This window comes from Lineus longissimus, chromosome 4 (genome assembly GCF_910592395.1).
Source record: "Lineus longissimus chromosome 4, tnLinLong1.2, whole genome shotgun sequence".
Lineage (NCBI taxonomy): Eukaryota > Metazoa > Nemertea > Pilidiophora > Heteronemertea > Lineidae > Lineus > Lineus longissimus.
Window position 1 is genome coordinate 3,582,288 of NC_088311.1, and position 22,372 is coordinate 3,604,659.

General features: G+C 40.7%; 2 protein-coding genes across 6 annotated transcripts; both read right to left on the minus strand.

Moving 5' to 3' along the window:
• Window positions 1–5,658: 5,658 nt before the first annotated feature.
• Window positions 5,659–11,785, minus strand: LOC135486051 (FGGY carbohydrate kinase domain-containing protein-like). 5 transcript variants are annotated; one of them, XM_064768532.1, is made up of 16 exons: window positions 11,740–11,785; window positions 11,163–11,374; window positions 10,793–10,904; window positions 10,369–10,520; window positions 9,964–10,052; window positions 9,560–9,684; window positions 8,978–9,106; window positions 8,601–8,689; window positions 8,316–8,423; window positions 7,984–8,045; window positions 7,562–7,718; window positions 7,069–7,143; window positions 6,763–6,886; window positions 6,493–6,587; window positions 6,232–6,293; window positions 5,659–6,067 (listed from the first exon to the last, which is right to left on the minus strand). In XM_064768532.1, the coding sequence occupies exons 2-16, from the start codon at window positions 11,352–11,354 to the stop codon at window positions 5,992–5,994; spliced, it is 1,647 nt and encodes a 548-aa protein (XP_064624602.1). In that variant the 5' UTR covers window positions 11,355–11,374; window positions 11,740–11,785; the 3' UTR covers window positions 5,659–5,991. The 5 variants fall into 5 exon arrangements, with proteins under 5 accessions (XP_064624602.1, XP_064624600.1, XP_064624599.1 ...); XM_064768530.1 differs by having other exon boundaries at window positions 11,163–11,441; window positions 11,740–11,765; XM_064768529.1 differs by having other exon boundaries at window positions 11,619–11,749.
• A 3,041-nt stretch (window positions 11,786–14,826) lies between these two features.
• LOC135486496 (doublesex- and mab-3-related transcription factor dmd-4-like) lies at window positions 14,827–21,420 on the minus strand. The gene is made up of 2 exons (XM_064769313.1): window positions 20,983–21,420; window positions 14,827–16,159 (listed from the first exon to the last, which is right to left on the minus strand). Exons 1-2 carry the CDS (start codon window positions 21,392–21,394, stop codon window positions 15,333–15,335), a joined length of 1,239 nt encoding a protein of 412 aa, XP_064625383.1. The 5' UTR covers window positions 21,395–21,420; the 3' UTR covers window positions 14,827–15,332.
• Between the last annotated feature and the right edge of the window lie 952 nt (window positions 21,421–22,372).

Below are 22,372 nucleotides of genomic sequence, written 5' to 3' on the forward strand. Positions count from 1 at the left end.
TGAATCTCTCTCAAAGAATAATGACATGAGGTCAGGGAATTCCCCAAAATGGTGCAACAGTAACCTGGTTTCCAGGCAAGTCATAATACATACAGGCCTATATTCGCATACAACGACGACATGTAATAATGGCTATCGTACCATATTGAGGGCACCAGGTCAGTCTTAGTCGATTAGGTCGACCAATTAAAATCGATCGAAGCCCATTTCCTGGAAACAAATCTTACCTCCGAGGTATACCAGCATGCATCCTGAGACCTCGTGTACAAAAATTTTAAATATCGAGAGGCGGAGTATATCGAAAATCACTGGTTATGTCAGGATGACCAGCATGATACGAGAGTCATCGTGAATCCTTTTCTCACAAACAAAGTAATTTTGCGGGACATGATCTTCTGGCAGAAGCAGATTTGACTATTCTTGACGCTAGGTTTTGCAAACTATGGTAATTAAAACGCGTCAATTGGTCTTATATCTTGTATCAAGTTCCTAACCATAGAAATTCGTCTCATGAATATTATGTCATAAAATGTTTTCATTAGTGTAGGCTTAGTATCATTTATATATTTATAGAAAATGAAAGATGAAAACGCACTCCTAGACTCCTACGCTCACTGCATTCAGCCTTAGTTCCCTGATCATGTTTTAGGCCAACTCGTATACAATGACAATGTCTGTCGTCACGGGAATCCCCTAGTTGCGGCGCGAAAATGATCTAGTTTGTCACATGGGACATGCAGATTCGATTGGTCTATTAAAATGACGGCGAATTAGCTGATATTGTGGCCGGGTCCGATGAATCATGGGCCTTTCCTACTGTTTTGTTCCAAATCAAAAATACAAATACATGTATAGCTATAAAAGAAACTTGATGAACAGTCTTAACCAGAAGTAATTTGGAAACGTCTCGGAGACAACTTCGGTTGTTCACAAAAAGGTAGTGTAGAGAATGGTTCGAATCGGTGGCTGGACTAAACTTTCGAGGCTGGGCCGGTACACTCCACAATGGTTCTTCCTGTGAACATTATTAAATGTTTCGTTGCATCCCCCCCCCCCCAAAAAAAACGTGACTTACATGCTTTTTTATTTGTTTATTTGCAGGTAAAACAATTCATCACATCTGCTGCTGGCAGCATCACATCATCCGGCAGTTCCTCATCATCTCCAAGACAAGGAACAACTGCTCCCGCAAAAATGCCATCGATCAAAGACATTTTCGCCCTCATTTTCGCTCTTTTAACTTTATTCTCACCGCTGGCCGACGCCGCGCCGTATTCGCGGGAAGCGAGAGCAGCGCGCTTAAGCGCGAAAACAAAAGCTGGTTCCGGAAGACAGACTCCAGGGCCCCTCTGCCAAATGCCCGATAGTGAGAGTTTGAGGGAACAACTTATCAAGAAAGCCGGTCCAGAAAACTTTTTGACAGTAGCAGGAGGGAATGCCGTTCATGGCTACCCGACCGCAGGCGGCCCAGGAGTAGAGGGAAAAACGAGATCAAATAATGATTTGGGGCAAGGGGATAAGTGCCCAACACAAATCAACACAAAATTGGGTGACCCAATAGAAAAGCGTGCCATTTGTCCTTGGTAAGTTATAATCATTTTACTTAGAAAGCCCTCCTTTGCAGTTTCTAAGCGGTACGTGTGAAAATCATTCGATCCGTTCTGACAAATCATCGGCTATTACAATTAAGTGGGATGAGTTCCTTTCTCATGACAATCGTGTCATGTTCATTGTCTCTACTGTTCTCATGTGACATAATGATGGAAAATGAATATCTTACGGACTGCTGTAAACCACCTTTTTATATTTTCGATTCAAGAACATTTCGGAAAAAAACTTTTCCAACCAAAAATATTTTTCCCGATTCTTATTTTCCCGAATCTAAATAAAACGCTCCCAATAATATGGCGGCTTACAGTGCTCCCGCTTGGATAATACTATAAAACCGTTCATTAAATCAATCAAAATTTCGAAATATCCGTTACTGCAGGAACAAGTAGATTTTGATTTATGTAACTTCCCCATTTCCAAACCGTGAACCCCGATGCATTTTTCATTTTCCTGTCGTCTTTGAATTTCTACATCACTTCCACAAATTACTCACTCACTTTCTCTCCAAAAGGCTAGATCACTTCTTGGCCTATAAGGCCCATGTATGATTGGTAACATACTTATCCGGATCAGCTAGGACCAATAGAGTTCCGACCATTAGATATCACAGAAAGTAATCCAATGTTAATCATCCAAGTTAAATCGTATGCTATATGTCATGGTATATCTGCCAATATGTTTCTGGATCAACGGACTTTTCATGTCAAAAGCGTCTTTTGTCGACCTAAATTTGACACCTTCGTCCAAAACAAACTAAGAAATATGTTGTGTTATATTCCGATCAGCACGATCAAGAATATTGTCGCAACCAGGAAGCTTGTCCCATATAAGGAAAAAACCATTATCCTGATTGTTCCTCACTTATCTGGTGAAAAAATTGGTCATGGCGATGAAATCAAGTGCAAAGGAAATCAGTGTTTTGAAAATGTCACAATGTTATGACACTGAGGTATAAATCATTTTCATATTGAGATAGTAGTGTTTGATATGCGTCCAACCAACCGCATGCACTTAACAAAATCCGGGACAAAATCTCATACATTGTATCTACTTTTCTCTCTTCAGGTATTATGAAATAAATGAATCCCGCAACAGGTTCCCTGAGTTCATACCTGTCGCTGTAGGCAAGTGTACCTCAAAGTCCTGTATTGCTACAGGAGGCGACATGAGGCTGGCCTGCCAACCCGTCATGAGGACAGTCACGGTCCTGGAGAAGAAAGGTTGTGCCGACGGTCTCTACACGTTCAAACCGGTCGATATTGAGATCGCTGTCGCATCGGTTTGCGCCGGGAAGTTTATTCAGGATACTGTCGCGGCAACGACGGTTTCCCCTGGAGCCTATACTACCGACAGTGGAGCACCAGACTACGATCAGTAAGCTCATCTTGCCTGCAGCACAACATGTTAAGCCGAGAAAGAATCCGTCCCAGGGAATTTCCATATTCGAAAAGCTTTCGAGATCGAGAGGGGCAACTAGGTTGCTTTCTCAATCAATCAACATTGTGTCCCTTGGAGGAATTACTTCCTCCAAGATTGTCGCGTCTCAGTACAATTTAACATTGTTCTTCTGCAGTTTATTCCTCGTGATGCAAAATACGTTGCATCGTCCAACTTTGGCAGTCATTAAATTTCCTGGTTAACTTGATGGCATTTAAAGATGAATCTTTGGTCTCTTCGTCCGCAAAGGACGAATATCGTGATAGTAAAAGTTTAGTTTCTTGTCTACTGCCGGTCAGCGACAAGGTAACACATTTTGTTAGCATTTTTACGTTTGTTTTATATATCATCTAGCATAGATTGATATCATGTAAATTATCCAATGTAAGTTCCGACACATCTCACTCGAAGCAAGTTGCTGTAGCTTGTCAATTCGAAATCGTGATCTGAAAAATGGGCAAGGCATTCGTTTCGTTTTCACAGAATTTCCCAGAGTGATACATTTTATATTCATGATCTATCATTATTCAAGCTCAAGTCATGTGGTGTCTCGATGTACTTCGATCGCTAGACTTCTGATTATTGTCAGAAGCTTTTCTTGCAAAATGCACAGCGATACTTCATCATCATTATTTATTGTTATTTATTGATGTAAATATTTATTCATTTAATTTATTGTATTTTCGTTCGAAGTATAACATTGAAAAATCCTATTATTGGATTATTTTCTCTGTGTGCGATTGTAAGGAATGTATCCATGATGCATTTAATCATATTTAACTGTAATAACTGCCGGTAATGGCACAATGTGTGCGATACTCAAGCTCTCGTTATATAGTGAAACAAAAATGAAATAGAAACTCTAAAAATTCTAACACAGTAAAAAAAAAAATTAAAATATGAAAAACGGATTAACTCCGTTATATGATTCAGTGGGTTAAACCTTATGGATGGGATCAGTCCTACACAGGCAAAACTGTCCGTTAAAAAATCTATATAAAAAAATTTCTATATAGATTTTTTATTGAAATTTTGCCTGTGTACATGTCAAGCTGATAACTGGATTGAACCATTCCTTATATGGCTATTAAGTGGATTGAACAAGTTCTAAGTTGTGCTATTAATTGGATTGAACCATTCCTAAGTGGATTGAACAAGTTCTATGTTTTGCCATCTCTTTATGACGAGATAACTTGTGTATCAGTTAAAGTGTTACGTTTTATAAACGAAAACATTGTATTAGGGACTTTATATTTTGTATAACATTAAAAATTATTAATTAAATTTGACAAGTCTGTTTGAAAACATTTTTAAAAGTTTGCAATAACCATGTGAATCGTTTTCATGTTTCATGTAGAATAACAAGAATGTAAAGCCCCTTTAACTCCAAGGTGAATGTACATGTATATACTTTAGTGATATTTCATAACACGTAAATCAGAGCATTTTGTGTTTGTACTTCAGGCTACATTAAGCCAAGTGGTCTTCATTGCCAGAAAGACAGTCTTATTTTTCAATTTGCAGATCCTATCAAGGACAATTGTATTACATTGAATGATAAAGGCTTTTTAATTGAATTAAGGTTGATTTGTCTTTCTCTTCTCAAACATACCTCCCTTAGCGGCGGACCTTCTATCATGAGGACACCCTCTCTATTAAAGGTTAAATGGTTAGGCCTAATCTTAATCAAAGTACATCAGGATAACCTTTTGTTAACTTTAGATGTCAAATGTAGTAAATTTATTTGCATAAATATCGCAAAGAAATTCAAATAAACCGCCCAGTCTCAGCGTGAATTTGCTTCGGCAAAGTTCGTATTTCGTTCGGAAACTCTCGCGGTTTTGGGGAATTCCAAATGAGGAGTGACGTCACTAGTCATTGTTAGACTGATCCCATTGCCTGCATACACAAACGCCATGCTGTAGATGCCTGCGCAAGACAGGAGACCGGTTTTGTTTTCATTCATCTGACAGCTGATTCTACTTCCTGGTTGCGTTCACGCCGTTCCTACCATGTAAAACCAATTATTTTACGGGTACCCTTATTTTACATGTTCTAATGCAAAAATGGTTTACTGCGTCGCACCTCACCAAACTGCAGCAGTGATTCACTATTTTTTGGATTCCTTTCGGTTTATTATGTTTTTAAAATAGCATATTATGAAAATTCACCACAAATACAGGTTAAATAGCTCTGCATTTGACCTTAAGGACACTAGTTTTGGTCCAAAATTGGTTGTTTCCATTCGATTCGATTGCCTCTCACCTCACTTTTATGGACAGCACTTGTCAGTCCCAAGGGTGTCGAAGCACTTGCAGAATATCACCCCCTCCCCACACCTCATTGATTTTACCTTTAAAACCCACCCACAGCAAAATCAAAAGCAAAGAAGGTACATTATTATCATAATCACGGTTGGTCAGATGGACTTCACTCTGCTACATGAAGCTGAAAGGAGTAGGACAGGGACAGAGACTGTGCAAATCCAGTCCACAGCTATGAGAACGCCACAAACAGCAATCTTGTAGGTAAAAAAAATATTCCATGAACTGTACATTACCAATCATAGCTTGTCTTGTTATGGTGAAAATAAACAACAAAACCAAGCTAATGCGTCTTCTGAATATCCTCATTTTATTCAGATTTTAATTTGAATACATAGCCAACCCAATGTGTGTATGCAGGATAATACTTGATCATCCACCTCAGCAGACATTAGAAAGGTTCAGAGTTTGATACGAAAACAAGAACCAGGAGAATCTTTCCCCTGGTTGACGTCATCAGGTTAATCTTCCTGTCTTATTGTTTCAAGGCAAGCACAACACACTGTTTCATTTCATCACCACTCCACATTATTGACATACCCGATGCTCAGACAGCACCATCGACTAGTGAATTATAGCACAAATAGAGTTAAATGTCCAAACAAGTTTCACAGCACCATCACTCCATAATTTGTTGATACGACTGTTGATCAGACAACATCTTCAGGAACACCTTGTATTTCTTGTTGTGGAACCTAAAAAATAACAATAAAAGTCTTCATATCACTAATACTATTTAAGACATTGTAAGAGTGACATAGTATTTTTAGCAGAATGCCAATGCCAGGCAGCGGTGCAGACACCAGTCCACATCCTACAAGGCCGATCACATCATGCTTGACCTTAAGGCAACACTTACTCCTGGACTGTCATATCTGGTTTCACCATCTCACCATTCCCACACATCGATTTCATGGCATCCTTGAAAAAGAAAACAAAAAACTCATACAGTCTGTTACTGCTGGCCTTGGGGTTCAGTTACTACAGCATCAGCATCAAACAAGTGGGTCAGGATCCCAGACTCATACTGGTGGGGCTGTCTGGTTTTTCTATGGCCATTTTCCCCTGGCCAGGAAAGAGGTGGAAAATTCCCTGCCCAAATCGTCCCTTTCATACTAACCTCAATGGTTGGAATGTGCGAGGCAGCAATAGCACCTAAGATAGCGGATCCAAGGAGAACTGACTCAGACTCTTGGGGAAGAATGAACGGAAGACCTACAAAGATAACAAAATTTAACAACTGGTGTGATTCCTTAAAATACACAACCTTACTGCCAAGGTTGTGTACCAACCAAACAATAGTCGATTACACTATCTTTCTTTGGTGCTGTGGGGTAGATGAGGTTTCACAGCAAAAAACCCCACAACATTTTCATTCATGTCTGCTTACCAACGATATCAGCGTGCATCCTGATATATAGCGAGTTCTTGCTGAGTCCTCCACAGGCACAGACAGCTTGGATATCTTCGTAACCAGATGTCTTCATCACATCTAGGATATGTCGCGTACCATACTGAAACATACAGAAAATTGCATTGTGTTTCATACTTTTTGACAAAGGTCCTGATTTCTGAATGATTATGATGCCTTCTGTTGATGCTGAAGCCACAAAGATGCAATATGATAAACTTTCTTCTATCAGACCCTTGTAAAGACTAAAGCAATGTACAGACAGCCGAGACTTGTTATACTTACTGCTAAAGCTTGAACTGTGGCAAGATAGATTAAGGCAAGACTTTCTTTCGTGGCATTGAGGGTTAAGCCACAGAGCTGCAATTGAAGACAATGGCACACGTTATATAGGCTATATAAGCTTTTGATGATGCAGTTAAATACACAGGGGCTGTGTCGTCTAGTAGTTAGTTAGCCAGCAGACTGAGTACTAAAAGATCTCTTTACACCACATGGAACAAGTACTATTCCCACCACTGATAATGCATACCATAAAATTTGTCTCTGGATGGTGTTTATTTACCGGTACTATCTTGACACCCATTCCCCACAGCTGAAGTAGCTCCCTCATCCACAGCTCCTGGGTATTGATCATCCCTTCACCAGCAAAGTCTAAATCGCCAGTGACAGCCTCCTCCTGTCTCGCCAAAGACATTGTCACAAGGCCAATAACCCACATGTTAAATCAAACACAGTAGCATGACACAAACACAGAAGATAAATAGAAATCATTCACCATTCCCTTGAGGCTGGAGTCGGCAACTGGACTCCTGTTCCCATGGAAATCAGGCCACATATGGAGGTCAGCTGTGAGTTGTCCCCTGTTTGATAGGCCTTGTTTTTGGGAAAGCTTCTCTAAAATCTCATTCAATTCAGAATGAATATGGGCGCCCCTGAAATAAATCAACCTTTGTTACTCACTCTCTAACTTGTTCAACGTACAAAAGGAGCCAGCGGGGTCTGAAGTAGTTTTTCATGTGAATATATCTTAGTTTCGACAACACTCCAAAACAGTGGCAAATGTTTGAAACTGGACAGCTTTTACAGGTCTTAGATTGCCTAGGTAAGTTAGTGGCTCAGCAATATTAACCGACTACAGAGCCTCGGAAAGTGATAAACCACAGGGTTTCCCACTGTAGTCCTGTAGGGCTATATTACCTTGACTTGGCTCTTTCTTTCAGGTCGGTGTATGCAGGATGCATCTCAATAACATGGTCAATCTGAAAGATAAGAAAAACCGATTAAGGGGACCAACGAATTAAACATCAGAAAGGATAGGGACACCATTGTAATAACCAACCAAAGGAGAACAGTGTCTGGTACTTGCAGCCAAACCTTCAGGAGCACATATATGCTTAAAAATTTTCCAACAAACACTTTTCTCTGCACTATTACTGTATACTCAGTGGCATTAATCTATCTATCATACAAGAGTACTTCGTTGATTTCAGATGTTTGGTCGTTACATAACGAAACCTATGCAAATTTACCAGTTTTCCAGCAGCACTCTGGCCAGCTTCATGCAACCAAAGGCCTGGAGCTACAGCACCGTACAAGGGTCCCCAAACACCTTGCACAAACCGCATTTCTTTGCTCAACTGGAAAAAAGATGGAAACAAAATCATAATAATATCACTGCAACCCCATTATTTTTGTTGCCCTATATATTTGCAAAGACATCCTTTTAAAGATTTTGCATATCTACTTATTTCAACGATACACATGCAGAGAATTAGAGAGAAAATATGTCATGATGCTACAGATTCACAACTTACAATCATATGGCAAGTGGATGTGCCACAGGTCATGGCAAGTTTGGAGGTCAAGGGTATATCAAGGTCAGGAACATTACAACCAAGGCAACCTGGAAATGACATGAAATCACTTAGAATAACAATCAGTATTCAGGACATGTAAGTGAAAATGTGTTTATTAGCATCAACGTTTTGAGAAAGACAAAGACCACCAAGGGCTCTATCCACAAACGAGCCAAGCAAAGGGATATTCACTCATTCAAAGCAGAACATTGATTTTGGTCTCAACTTGGAAATTTCAGATAAATTGAAACTCTGAAATCAGGACACCTATCCATTAGAAACAGAATAAGTCAAGTCAAGGAAGTTCCACACAAGGGTTAATTCACTGAACATACCTATTGCCCCAGCATGTGCATCAAGGATGCCTGCCCCAACGCAGGTTCCCGGATTGAGACCTAATTCTTGGGCAGCTTTTTGGGAGAGACCAGACCCACATGGTTGACCTGATGACAACACTGTGTTACCTGAGTAAAACAAATTGCTAATTGAAAGGTCATCATAATGTCTCAAATAGCACTAACAGACACATTTACTGAGAAACAGGCAAGAAACCACTTGAAATCATAAAGTTAAGCAAATTAAAGTTTTCGGTTATCAACTATGGTAGACATGGTAGAGGTAATTATCTGATTCCTGCTTTAACCCTGGTCTATCCTAAAACTTGCAGTAGAACCAAGAGGAGATTCTCGATCAGTACTATGACCAGAGCATTTCTGACCAGTACCCCAATACACCCGGGGTAAGGCATGTTGGACAAAGAGACCTGCATAGAGTTGCATGCACACTGTGGGGTTTGAACCAGGGACCTCTTGCCTGCTAACCACTAGACCACAGTGGATCCTAAGTCAGTGCACACTTGTCCGCTCCACCACCATACCCTCCAAGTAGATTCATTCACTTGTAAGGACAAAACTTACCAATTTTTGAAAAATTGTCCTGAATCAGCTCCTCCAAGCCAATTCGCCTAAGATAGTCTTTATTCCAGCCAGTTTTTCCAGGACTTGATTGATAATTGAATTTGCAAGTGAGTGCACACAATGACCTGGAAGTAGTATTCCCTGGATGTAATGAGAGTAGGAAAACCTTTGTTTTTATCTTTATAACCGTATCATCCCCAGTTACCCAAGTTTTTTATGACTGTAACATGCTTCAACAAACATGCATTTAGATAGAAACTAATGTTGCCTTAACAAATTTTTTAAAACACAGGTTAGCCTAGGTCTCCTTATTCAGCCCTCAAAGGCAAGCAAAAAAACATAATTAATCAGAATCAGAAAGTGCCTCATTCAGTTCTTCCAAAGATGTCTTTAAATGATCCTACCTTGAAAGAGAACCTGTTGCCTTCCATGTCATGAAGTCGGACAAAGTCAAGAAATGACTGGCTACATCCCAACATCGGCTCTTCATACTCTGCAATGAGATTATTCAAGATCTGCACCAGAACTTTCATGGATTGAGTAATACTACCAGTAGGTGATCACCAACTAGCCCTCATTATACATGTACTTGTACAGTTCTCAGTATCCCCATCAGTGTTTTCAGTCAACAAACTTCGACATGATATCTACTGTAGCACAACAGTCACACCATGAAAACACACTAGGACGGATAGTATGCTACCTCTAGGACCCAAAGAATTTTGCACATTTCCATCTCCAGAGTCTTGAATTTCACCTACACTAGTGCAACAGACACACCACGCAAACATACTATGATTGCATATTACCTCTTTGAGCCAGAGTATTTTGGGCATGTCCATCTCAAGAGACACTTTCCCGCCAACATACTTTAGTACATCATGTTTTGTAGCATTGATTCTATCAGCTTGATCCTGTGCTCTGTGGTCCATCCACATTATCACATTCTGTTCATCATTACCTGTGAGACAATAAATTATTGGAGAGAATCTAGCGAGGAGATTGTGATAATACCAACAATTTAAGTGTAGGATTAGAGAATTTAAGAATCTGAAGAGGCATATCCATGAAATTTATGGTACAGGCACTTGCCTCGTGTAGGCCTACAGTAGTCCTAACAAAACACCTGGTTGAAAAAGTGCATGTGGTTGGCTGGGGGGAGGGGGAGGGTCAAGATGGTAACAAATAGTATGTATTAGGATGACAATCAACCAGTAACAATCAACTACTAACCTGTGAGACTAACTGTTGTGGGCTTAAAATCCTTGTCCAGAACCACTAATGAACAAGTGGCATCAAAGCCTATGCCTTTTACAAGGTCCTTGTCAACATCTTGAGTGACAGTCTGGAAGAGGAAATAGTCAAAAAGATTGCCAACCATATCCAAGCACATAGAAACATGCAATATTTCAAAAAGTGCTTTGTAGTTATCTTCATACTGATTGGGCCGTTTCTCTTGCATGTGCATGACATCCATAGCGTCTCATCAAGCGATAGTGTTGCCCATACTAATGATGTATAAACAACTCGTATATCATGCCCTGTCCTCAGCACTCTCAAACATGGCAGTTTTGCCCTTGATCTTGAAATAAGAACAACCCACCTGCACCACCATACAGCATGCATTCCATACATTGTCCGAGGATTGCTCATAAAACTTTGGTCTTGGGTTCCATATTTGAAGTGGGTGTGAAGACACGTTTTTTACATGGCCTCCTGATGTGACCAGTGCAGCCCGTACACTTCCACTTCCAACGTCTACACCAATGAAATAGTGTTCCTCTAGCAGTGACATGCTGGCAGTGGCATCTCAATCTGAAGTGAAGGGAGATAGATGAGCAAGTGAACTGTCATGTCACTGTCACATCATCAAGTGACATGCCTGAAATTAGTTATGAAAACTAAATTACGACCAAATTTGAGGTAAGAACTGCTAATTACAAGATTTGGGGGGGGGGGGTGATAGTACCTCTGGCTCTGCCTGACTCCCGCTCTTCAGTTTTTTAAAATTTCTTTTAATTAGGCTTGCATTTTTGGTCTCAAATATCTGTGATTGTACCTGGTTTCCAGTATTGATCAAACGGAGTAGTAGCTTCAATAAATTCAGGACAACTAAATGCTCATATAATGTACAGGAAGGAAATAATTCAGGTTTTTAGAGTAATTTTTGGCCTGTTTACCTATTTCAAGGCCGCCGACATTTATATGTCATGTGACTTGATAAAGGGTAACGACAAAACATCACGCCGAAGTGGTATTGGCAACGGGTTAGTAAAGACGAAACGTATTGACGTGGCGCGTGGCAAATAGAAGATGGCAAAATTGGCAATGATTGCTGTTGTAAAGCAGGTCAGTTCCAACTATTGAAAGTGATTTGTTGTAACTACAATTGATAAGTGCTGTGTTTGGAGAGTGCTTGAAGGTGGCAATTTGCATGCAAAGGTCCGAGGGCTTTACCTTACAGTTACAGATTTTGTTTTCAAACGTGGCAAAAGCATTCCAGGAGGAATAAGGAGTACGTCAACCAGCCAAATTGATAACGAGAAATATCTAAATTTCCTGTTAGACTCGGCAAAATCCGTATATTTATTCTTTCTTCTGGGGTCTACTCATCCTGAGGAAATCAGGGCGGGTTAATGTTTGTGTGCAGGGCTGGACTAGAGGAACTCTTATTTCAAAGATGCCACGCCCTATCTGCTCGTTCTGGGACGCGTTGATTCCACCCAACATCACAATTTCTAGATGGCCACGAAAGCGTTCATGAGGAACATCTTTTTGATCAAGACACGGTCCCTTTTACAGACAAATAATGACTGAATTGATACGATTTCAAATGCGGCCAGTAGATTATTTTCTCCCAGGCGAGATGTTTGCTCTCTGGAGCCGCCGCGACTGGTCTTACCAACACTAAGTTTGCTAGTTGTGTCCCGGACCATCTAAAGACGACAAACTTTTAATTTGATACTCGCCCGGTGTATCCTAGCTTTCTATCGAGCGTTTCCATCCAGGCCATTTCTCCTTTGCAAATAGACACGGCTTTCTTGCGGAGGAGCCTCTAAAAGGCACAACAATTGCGACATCAAAGGTTGACAAACAGAACGCGTTCGCCCATTCAACTGAATCAGTCTTGTCCGACTGATACCCAACCCGGGACAAATTGATCATATCACTGTTTGCTTTGTCCTTTACGTTTATATTTAATAAAACCAAACGGGTTTGTGTGCCTCACTTTGTTGCGTGAACAATGCCACGAAGCACCGCAGTGGTGTCCGTTTCCTTTCACTAGAAAGCCAAACCGACCTAGCGTCCTATAAGCTACTCTGGTAGCACTCCAAAACGTCTTTATTCCATTTGATTCACAATCAGATGTGATAACTTAGAAATATCAAACATTTCGTTTGGTATTGTTTTCCGTAACTCACAGATGTAATAAAATGTGACCAGCGGATTCCAAGTGACGGCTGTTCTCGTTATCGGCCACACCCAGTCTCCACACCATCTGCAGACTAGCGTAAAGGGAAAATGCGATCCCAAGAGACACACGCCGGTGTAACATTTTCATTTGTCCCATTATAAAGTGTCATGAGGACAATGGATTTTATATGGGTCGACTATAGAACCATAACTGAAGGACACTTTTTCCACGGCGTGTAACATATATACCGAAACGGTTGTGACGCCAGGTTGTGACAAGCCATCATTGGGTGTCGCCAATGGATGTAATGGACAAGTTAAAGCGAAAGGAGAAAGGATATTCATTATGAATGATTAGAGTATTGACTTTAGCGAGTCGTTAGGACAACTTGAAATCCTACACCAAAATCGATGGTTAATTTATGCAAGGGCACGCTTTGTGTGATTTCTTCACTAAATGGTTGTTATTCGCCATAACATATCATTCGATTTGAATCTGAGATTGGATATTGACGTGACAAGATATTATGAGTTGGGTGGGCTTGCCAGATATTGGGTCATGGTCACGATGGTCCGGCTAGGGCACTGCAAGACCAGATCACATGCCTTAGCTCATATTGGGAGTATGTAACAAGAAGTTGACCTGCATGATCTCTCATCATAACATTTTTCATTGAGATCATGAGATGCATGTATTTCGGAGTGAATCAGCCTTTTAAAATGGCATGGATGCGACCGCCAATTTTGTCCCACAAACCAGCCAGCGACGGTATTCACATTATGCTCCTCAATCCAGCACTATTAAAGGAGGTGGTCTCCAAGTGAAACTGACCCGAGCCTCAAACCTCAACGGCAGCACAGCTAGAACGTGAGTTTTTAATGGCATCCATCCACTTCCGCGCTGCATTTTCTCAACGTTGGGCTAAGCATTGATTTTGGTTGGTAAAAACACTTCAAGTTATATCAAACGGAGTGTTCTAACCAAAGGGCTCAATGCTGGAGAAGAACGAAATGCAATATGGCTGCCGTAGCGGCCATATTGAAAAAGTGACGATTACGGAGAAATGTGAAAGGAACGTCACCTCTGATCCATTTGTTATGTTCTATCAAAATCTGTCATGTATCAACATGTCCATTCCATTGTATTGATCTACCGTCTGCTTTCGTGTTTACTCGAAGTCGTGTCATTTGATCAAACATGGACATTTCACAACATGTGGCCCTCAACAGCAGTCTGTTGTGTTAGGAAGCAAAAGTGATACACAAAAACTAACATGGCCGCACCTGAAGTAAATAGTCCACGGGATATATTAGCACGCGGTCCCAATCAACGATCAATTCAAGTAAACAATTCTCAGTTTCGATTTTGGATCGATTTCATTGCGGCTGATGGTGTATCTCTAACTCCTGTGGACACACCGCCGTATTGGCGTGATTGTCAGAGTGACAAGACATGAATGGACACAAAAATGGACCACCTGGTTTTTTTAGCAGTTCTGTCCGGGATGACGAACCAGGATGACGAACCATGGGAAAGGCGTTTGCGTTCAGGGACCTTTGCGAAAACTCTCAGGCATATTTTAATTAACCAAATGACATATTGACTCATTTGATTGCAAAACTGGGTGGCTCCCCATAGTGCATTGGCTAAAACCATTCATCGCTAATTTGCCGCTGGATGCTGACACATGTTTCGAAGTTTTTGGTTTTAAAGCTGTAGAAGTCCAAAAAATGGAAAGGAAGAGCGAGACGCCAATAATATCTAATCCTTATAGCCTTTCATGCTACACATTTGTGACTTCGTTGAAAAAGGTAATGATCAGAAAGATAAATTTACATACATGTATATTTATTAACCTTTACAGAATAGCTAACAACAAGCGACATACAACAAAGGTATTGTACCCGGTATATGAGAAGAATACATTGAGTGAGGGATACACTGCCATGCCCGAAGGCCATCATCAGTGGATGGTGACAATTTCTGATAAAGCTAAGGACCCGGACGTTTGCAGCATCCGGTTATTTGATAACCGGATTGAAAGAAGACTCTACATGTCCTCCGTATTTTAATCAATCGGCCATCACAATTAGGGAATAATTCTGAAAATGCGCGTCCGCCGGGTATAATCGTGATATAACTTTCAAAAAGCACAATTTAAACCACATTTATCCTATTGATATCCAATCTCGAATGTCAATTAAGTCAAACTTCTGCGTACAGACGTCAGACGCCGGCATCAGTGACACAATTAAGCATCCTACAGCGATGCCTTTGCGAATGCGTTGGTAGCAGCGCACCCATGATCTCCAACCATCACACTTTCAAGTAAGTTTTTAAGAAATTCTTCTGTGACAGTTAATTAGTTTCTTTTATGTCTTTATTAAAGCTATCTTCACTTGGCGAATCAGACGACCTGTCCGAGTCCGATGGAGTCTTATTGCCATATTGCCTTTCTCTTATTGATGACGTCATATCAATTCCAAGATGGCGGTAAGGTGCCAAGAGAAAATGCGAACTCAAACTGTTTGTCATGTGAGGCATATGGGCGAAACCTGCCAGGTAATGTGCCGGAGGTGGAACCGCCATGATGTCACCCTCGCGAGAACTCGGGACCACTGGTGTCCTCCCGAGCAAGGCATCGGTTGTGAACGCAGCAGCACGAGGCGAAAACGCAGAATGTATGCTTGTGTATGACGTGTTTGATGACAACGGCGTGAAAGCAGATTTCAGTCCTCCTATGTGTGACTTATGAATAGTGTTTGGTGATTTAAATTGCTGAAGCGGGTGAAGATATGGATGGAACATCGTTCCGTCATGGCGGTTGTGGACGGCAGACGCGGCTGCCGCTACCTGGTGCTGGGCGATTACGGTGTCCTGCGCAGACAGGAAGTGTTCGATGGCCTTTACTAGCTCTCCATTACAACCCTGGAGAACAAGGTCGAGAACTGTCCGCTTCTGCATTGGAAAGATTCGTTCCAGGATTTCCACATTGTTCAACCGCCCGGGCCGAAAAGCTGTCGGCATTGCGGAAACTGGGCACGGACTTTCAGGTCTATTTATGCCTAGGCGCCTCCTATTGGCATGGTCTGTCATGACGTCACGCTGACTGCTGTCCACCTGTGAGCTGGTGCTTGGAGACTCTCTACCATCATCGCTGTCAGCATCTATCTTCGAAGGCGAATCTGTAAAGAAAAAGGCAAAGAAACGTCTTAAAACGAATACTAATTTCATGCTCCTCCAAAAGCTTTGGTTCCTAAAGCGTCGCACCAATTCCACTTGCAGAGGGCGTTGAGGTGTGTGCGCGAAGTAAACTTTCTGTGGAAAAAACAGTCATTTGAAATGTAGAATGACATCGCCGCCAGTATAACTCACTGGAAGCGATGGCAGCACAGTCTGAATATGTAGAGTTGAATATCTAGTTTGCTTTTGTCCTGTTTAGTTTGGGCATTGAGCAGTTACCAACGATGCCGCTGTGTCTGTGAGGATGGAACAAAGTGTGGCTCTGCTGAGCAGTTTTTGTTGGATTAATGAAATATCAAAAAGAACATCTAAACTAAGTATGCCAAACCTGTTGCTTGGAATGCCACACTTTAGAATGAGGACAATCAGCCTAAACAAGTTACTGAGAGTCACTTATAAGAAGTCTATCTTATCTTCGCCAACTCTTAAAAGCTCTCTCAATGTCCCCGCACTCAGGGCAAGAAAAAACATGCTCTGACAACTGTTGTGTAAATGGAATCGTTATTTATATCCATCCTACTTGACATCCAAACTCAAAAGGTATTCCCAGTAGGAAGCTCTTAAGTGCCTGTATCAAAACACATCGAAAAACAGTATCTTTTGCAAGTTTGATGAAATTAGTTTTTATCAAGTCGGCTTTGTGTTTCGTTTCATTTTTGACATAGTTTGACATCTTTTTTGTTTATCTTCCTTCCCAGCAGTCGAGTTAAGATCTCGCCTTAACTGGGCACATGATATCCACTCAGGTCTTTCTCCGTTTAATATTTTGGCGCGTGGGAACTATGGTCGATGGGCCCCTGGCTACACCTCGTCCGTCAACCACCTAGGACATATAATAACATGTACACTGATTGGTTCTTGGGGTTTTTTTTATAAAAACTACATCCAACTGTATCAACACGAGAATGAGCAAATTACTGCTGGGTTTGGATGGCATTTAACCCCCTGCAAGCAACGTCTGGAAAACAAATCCCCGGTCACAGACTGATTAGGGCTCGATGCTTTCTGTCCGACGTCACGGTGTCATTATATGTTTTGCTTTCCGCTGGAGGTAAAGCGGCCGAGATTAGCCCCCACTATGGGGCGGTAAGATATCTTTCTAATGTGCGTTAAAAATTAGCGTCTCTTGATGTTAAAAAATATATCGCTCGGTTCCATGGGGTGAAGTGATGATAGGGCTAATTCGAGCCAAGGGATACAGTGTTGTCCACACAACTGACTGGTTGCTACCGGAGAAAAAAGACAAAATGATCAAATTTTAGTCCGTAAGAGCGAAACTCAAAATTCGGTCCGTGAACAAGTGTTAAATATATCAATTGTCAAAGTAATGAAATGTGATATTTTAGATTTTTAGTTGAACCTTGATGTCGATTATTCATGTACAGTCACCTATCTTCAGATCAGATGATAGGGTCGACCAGAGGATGAATTATTACCAACATTTGATACTCAACAATTATTTGAAATAAGTATTTAACAAGTATACACTGGGACCGGTTTAACTTGCCTATCAACTTTAAACAGGTAATTCTGAAGTTTGTATAAAGAAGGGTGTAAACAATAGTGTAAACAGGTTGGTCTGCGAAAGAAAGTATCAGTGTACCATTTGTGCAATGTTCCATATTGTGCCTTTCTTTCTTTATTGAATTAGAGAATAGGAAGAAGGGCTTTACCTCCAAAGACGTCCCTAAATTGTGTACTGTTTTACTTTAAATCTTTTTAGATATTTTCCAAATCAAAACATGGCCCATTTTAAACTTCTGATGCAAATTTGATTTGATCAGACCCTCAAATAAAAGCCGTTCTTATCAAATAAAAACGAACTTGCAAAAAAGGTAAATGACGCAACGCAAATGAAATCATGGCGCTTAGGGATCGGTGGGGTTCCTAGGAATGAACTGTTACATTTCATTATCCATTGAAGTTGATTTAAATGTCACATTTGCACAAGACAAGGAATGCATTCGTTAAATATCGTTGAAAGGATATTCGATTTGGTTAACATTTTGATAAGATTCTGTGCAAATGACAATGATGACAGTGGATCGGGGAGTTTGCTCTGCTGTGGTTGGTCAACAGACATTTTGCGGTCAGCAGGGGTGGAACCCCTGGGAGGTATTTTCAGGGGAAAGATCCTTGAATCAAGGGTTTCGGATCCGGCGCTCCTAAACTTCACGTGAATTCAGTTTTTGCAATTGTGTACGGAATGTAAAAACACGGCCATAAAGGCATTTGAGCTTCGAAGGGTTTCATGTGACAACTTTTACAAAAGCTCAAAAATCTTTACATGCAATAACTATTTACTTCTTTTGCATTGGTTCAGACGGCAATAATACAGCAAACCAATAACGTACATACATGAGAAATCCTGATTAAATATACAGTACAAATATCTTCTCATTGAAATTTAGTGTATTGTTACAATAATCGCTGATGCCGAGCAATTAAAAAAGTTGCCATTATGATATTTATTGAAAATGCGATGATTGTGTCAGTATAACGTATGAAGACCACGTCGTTTCGGTTGATGCAGCTGCCTGGTGGCTGTTGCAGAGGTTTAATAACTCATTCAATTGAAACAATATAATCTGGACACCTGGTTAAAGATACATATTTGATCCGTATGACTGCAGACAGCATCATATAATTGACAGAAGCAAAACGATGAATGACTTTGAAAGCCTGAAATATCACACGAACACCAGATAATGGCGAAAAAAATAGTACCACCCATCCATCAATATGTCAATCGGAATCGAATTTACTTTAAAAAATTTGTATGTGCAATGTACAATGTACAAGTAAGTCTGTATCAGTAATTACACACATAAAACGATGAGTTGATGTCCCATGATGAAATAACCCGTGGTTTACCAGTACACAACCGAAAGAAAATTATCGAAATGATGATACTGATTATAAGAATAATACTGATGATGATAATTGTGTGTTCCTCGTGTCAAATACCCGTCAAATGAACAACCATTTTTAGTTAGATACACAAGAGAGAAAGCAATGATTGACAGAACTTCATTATTCACTGTTTGTTGTACTCGAAGAGCGCCGAAAGAGTCCTGAGATATGCGCATTTGGTTATGAAAATCTCGACTATAAAATACCAACTCGATGTTACTTTCACACGCATAATGACACGTTCGCAGATCATTCAAAAATTGTTTAGACTACTGAACATTTTTTAAATACTGCAAGTGTTACGGCATCAGGTTTTATGTGTCAGCCTATCGGAATACACGCTCCCTTCGCCGGATGGCAAAGCAAATGAATTTTTCAGTATTTATCGCCCACCTATTCTTAATTTGTCATCGAAAAACCAAAATGGGGAGATGTCCCAAGTGATAAAGACACGATGACGCCAAGAGCTTGACTCGCAGAAGAATAAAACAAGATCGAAGAAGGTATTGGCGTATCACGCCTTGAATTTGATCCGGGAGAAGGTTCACAGCAAGTGGGATGACTTATGTGTAAGGGGCTGATGTTCTCACCAGACACCTCACTTCCATCAAATATCTAAATACCTCTATAAAACTCACGCTTTATATTTGCCATGAAAACCAATCGATCATATTTTTGACATTTGGTTGTTTGGCTCCGTGGCCATTATCAACATGATAATGTCTTACCAGCCATATTGACCGGAATGAAATTGAAATTGAATGTACACATTAACCAGCATTCACAACGTTGGCGGGAAGCAGGCCATCTTTTGGGGGATAACAACTCAAAACTCCCGGTCAACTCGGGTGGCAACGCAACAAACTTTGAGGACCAAAAAGTCACGTAAAATTAATCCATCCGTTCACCCACTTACATATAGCTAGCGATATTAGCCTATATGTGGGTATAAGTAATTCAAGAGCCTAGATATCCTATTTATCACATTGAAGAGAAGTCTCATACGTTTTTCCCGGTACTTGATATTTTGACATGTCTTTTTGTCTTTCTTGGCACAGATTTTGGAAAAAGAAAAGACCAAAATTCTAAATGTTGGTCGTCACGATTATCCTCGTCCGAGTATTTAAAAGGGATTTTTCAGGGCCTCAGGAATTTCCCGCTGCTTGAAAAGTTAGTCTTTTATAGAAAACTTTCATGAAAAAACCATAGTTCTATGAGCGTGTCGTCAGTGTGCGGATCACCTGTCATATTGCACTTGTCAAGAAGAGCCGATGTCACAGAAATAAACAGAAATGTCGTGATAACGTCCGGCGACGCACAACATTGCCTTTGGCGATAGAGCTTATCAGTGACATGATGATCTTTTTACTTCAAATTGGCTTAGATTTGTGTATTTAAACTTTACTTCGTGTATCAATGGTCTCTGAAACAAATCTACGGGACCACCAAGTTTGCCAGCCGAATGAATACGTGCTTCAGCAGTTAATTCCCGCGACTCAATTTCTTAAAGATACCGGTACGGGGATATATCAATATATTTAGCAGCATTTCAAAGTTGAAAATTCGGAGTTGAGGACCGGTATTAACTTGAGGTGAAAAGGTAATTGAAATAGGCCCTAGTTGATGCAAAGCCTTGTACCTCAAAGTTTCTGCAAACATGCAAAAAGAGAGTTTTTTGTCTCCAATACGACCAAAAACTTAGCGATGGTCCTTTATTCTATGAATTCTTTTGTACAAATCAATCAGGAGGAAAGTGATGAAAATCTTGAAGAGCCGATTGGTCAGTTTCATTAGTTATAAGATGCGTAGTATAGTACATAATCTTAAATATCGCTTCAAAAAAAGTGCTTACCTTTTCCTCTTTTCGTTTTCTCAGTTGCTTCAGCTTCTGTGTCGTCTTTTGGCGGGCTAACAGTGCCAGGGCCCCAAAGTGGTCCAGCCGTCATGATAGGAAGCGTCCCCTCCGTACAAGTCCTCAGTCCCAAGGCGATGGCGTCCTCTGCGGCCTGCTGCCGCTTCAGGGCAACCTGCGCCGCCATAACTCTCTGTCTTTCGGCAATCAGGTTACATTTCGGGCAAGTGCAATCCCTGAAACCACAGTGTCTCTTGTGTCCCTTCAGCCAGGACACCATTCCGTGATTGCGACAACGGGCGCACTTCGGTTTTCGTGCACCTTTCTCTGTGACGGGATAAAGCGGCGTGGAAGTGGGATTCATCATATCACTATCTCTGTTCGGATGCGACCGATGAAAAGTTTTCAACATTCTGTAAAAATTCTGATATGACACTGGTAATAATGTTGCCGCCTCAATGAGATTCGCTGCGAGACCACCCAAATCTCAACTCTTTCTAGTTTACCTGTTACCATGTATTTGATTGGCGCAGCCGCGCAGAGTTGACTTCGCGTTTTACAACAACAGCTGTGATTGGTCAGTTGTTGTCAATATTTGCCAAGTATCTGTCTTTCATTGAACCATTCTGTAGGGAAGTTCATGCCGTTTATATGTCTACATTAAACCTAAATAGAAGACAATGATTAAACATGTAATGCATTGAAGGCGAAAATGCCGTTCTTTTTAGGGGAGCAAAATGGCATTAAACTGTTAGTAAATTTGTACTGACAACGTGTCAACATGGCTGTACACAAAAAGCGAAAGTTGAACTCTGCGGTAGCGACCTAAAATGGGACAGACTTTGCTCAGGATTTTTGCCAATCCTTTGGCACCAAGAACAAGGAAGAAATAAGTAACAAATCCTTAATGTGCCGAACAATAGTCTATCCTATTCCTCTTTTCATCGGATGTCTTGTGGAGCCGTAAATTTGACGCATCTTTCGAAAGCAAATAAGTAATGAACGTCTGTAAAACTGAAAATTTCCACAACGCTACGAGTGTTACTGCAATGTAGAAAATGAAATGAATTAGCCCTACATGGAATGTAACAAACACCCCGCAAGACAAATTAACGCCAAGACGTGCAACGTGTCGGCTCATTTCAAAAGGGAGGTTCATACAGTACCTTGAATTTCATTTCTGCAAAGCTATGCAAAACAGTGCCTTCATTCCATAAAAAAATCCGATGAATATCTCATGATATTTCCAAAAAAAGGAAAGGAAACAAAATCATCTTGTTCACCATTGTTGCTTAAGTGGGCAAAATATCATTCAAAGCCTGGCTCTTTTATTCGCGGCAGTTTCTTTGAAATAGAAGTCCCACGGAATCATTTTTAAACAGCAAATAGA

Excerpts from the sequence above, each read along its gene's own strand:
- LOC135486496 (XM_064769313.1), bottom strand. The coding sequence starts at position 21,394 with ATGTTGAAAACTTTTCATCGGTCGCATCCGAACAGAGATAGTGATATG. Across the intron at positions 16,160-20,982 it reads GAAAACGAAAAGAGGAAAAG|ATTCGCCTTCGAAGATAGAT; the intron begins GTAAGCACTTTT and ends TTTTCTTTACAG.
- LOC135486051 (XM_064768532.1), bottom strand. The coding sequence starts at position 11,354 with ATGTCACTGCTAGAGGAACACTATTTCATTGGTGTAGACGTTGGAAGT. Across the intron at positions 8,690-8,977 it reads TGCACATGCTGGGGCAATAG|GTTGCCTTGGTTGTAATGTT; the intron begins GTATGTTCAGTG and ends TGTCATTTCCAG. Across the intron at positions 6,588-6,762 it reads GATGCACGCTGATATCGTTG|GTCTTCCGTTCATTCTTCCC; the intron begins GTAAGCAGACAT and ends TTATCTTTGTAG.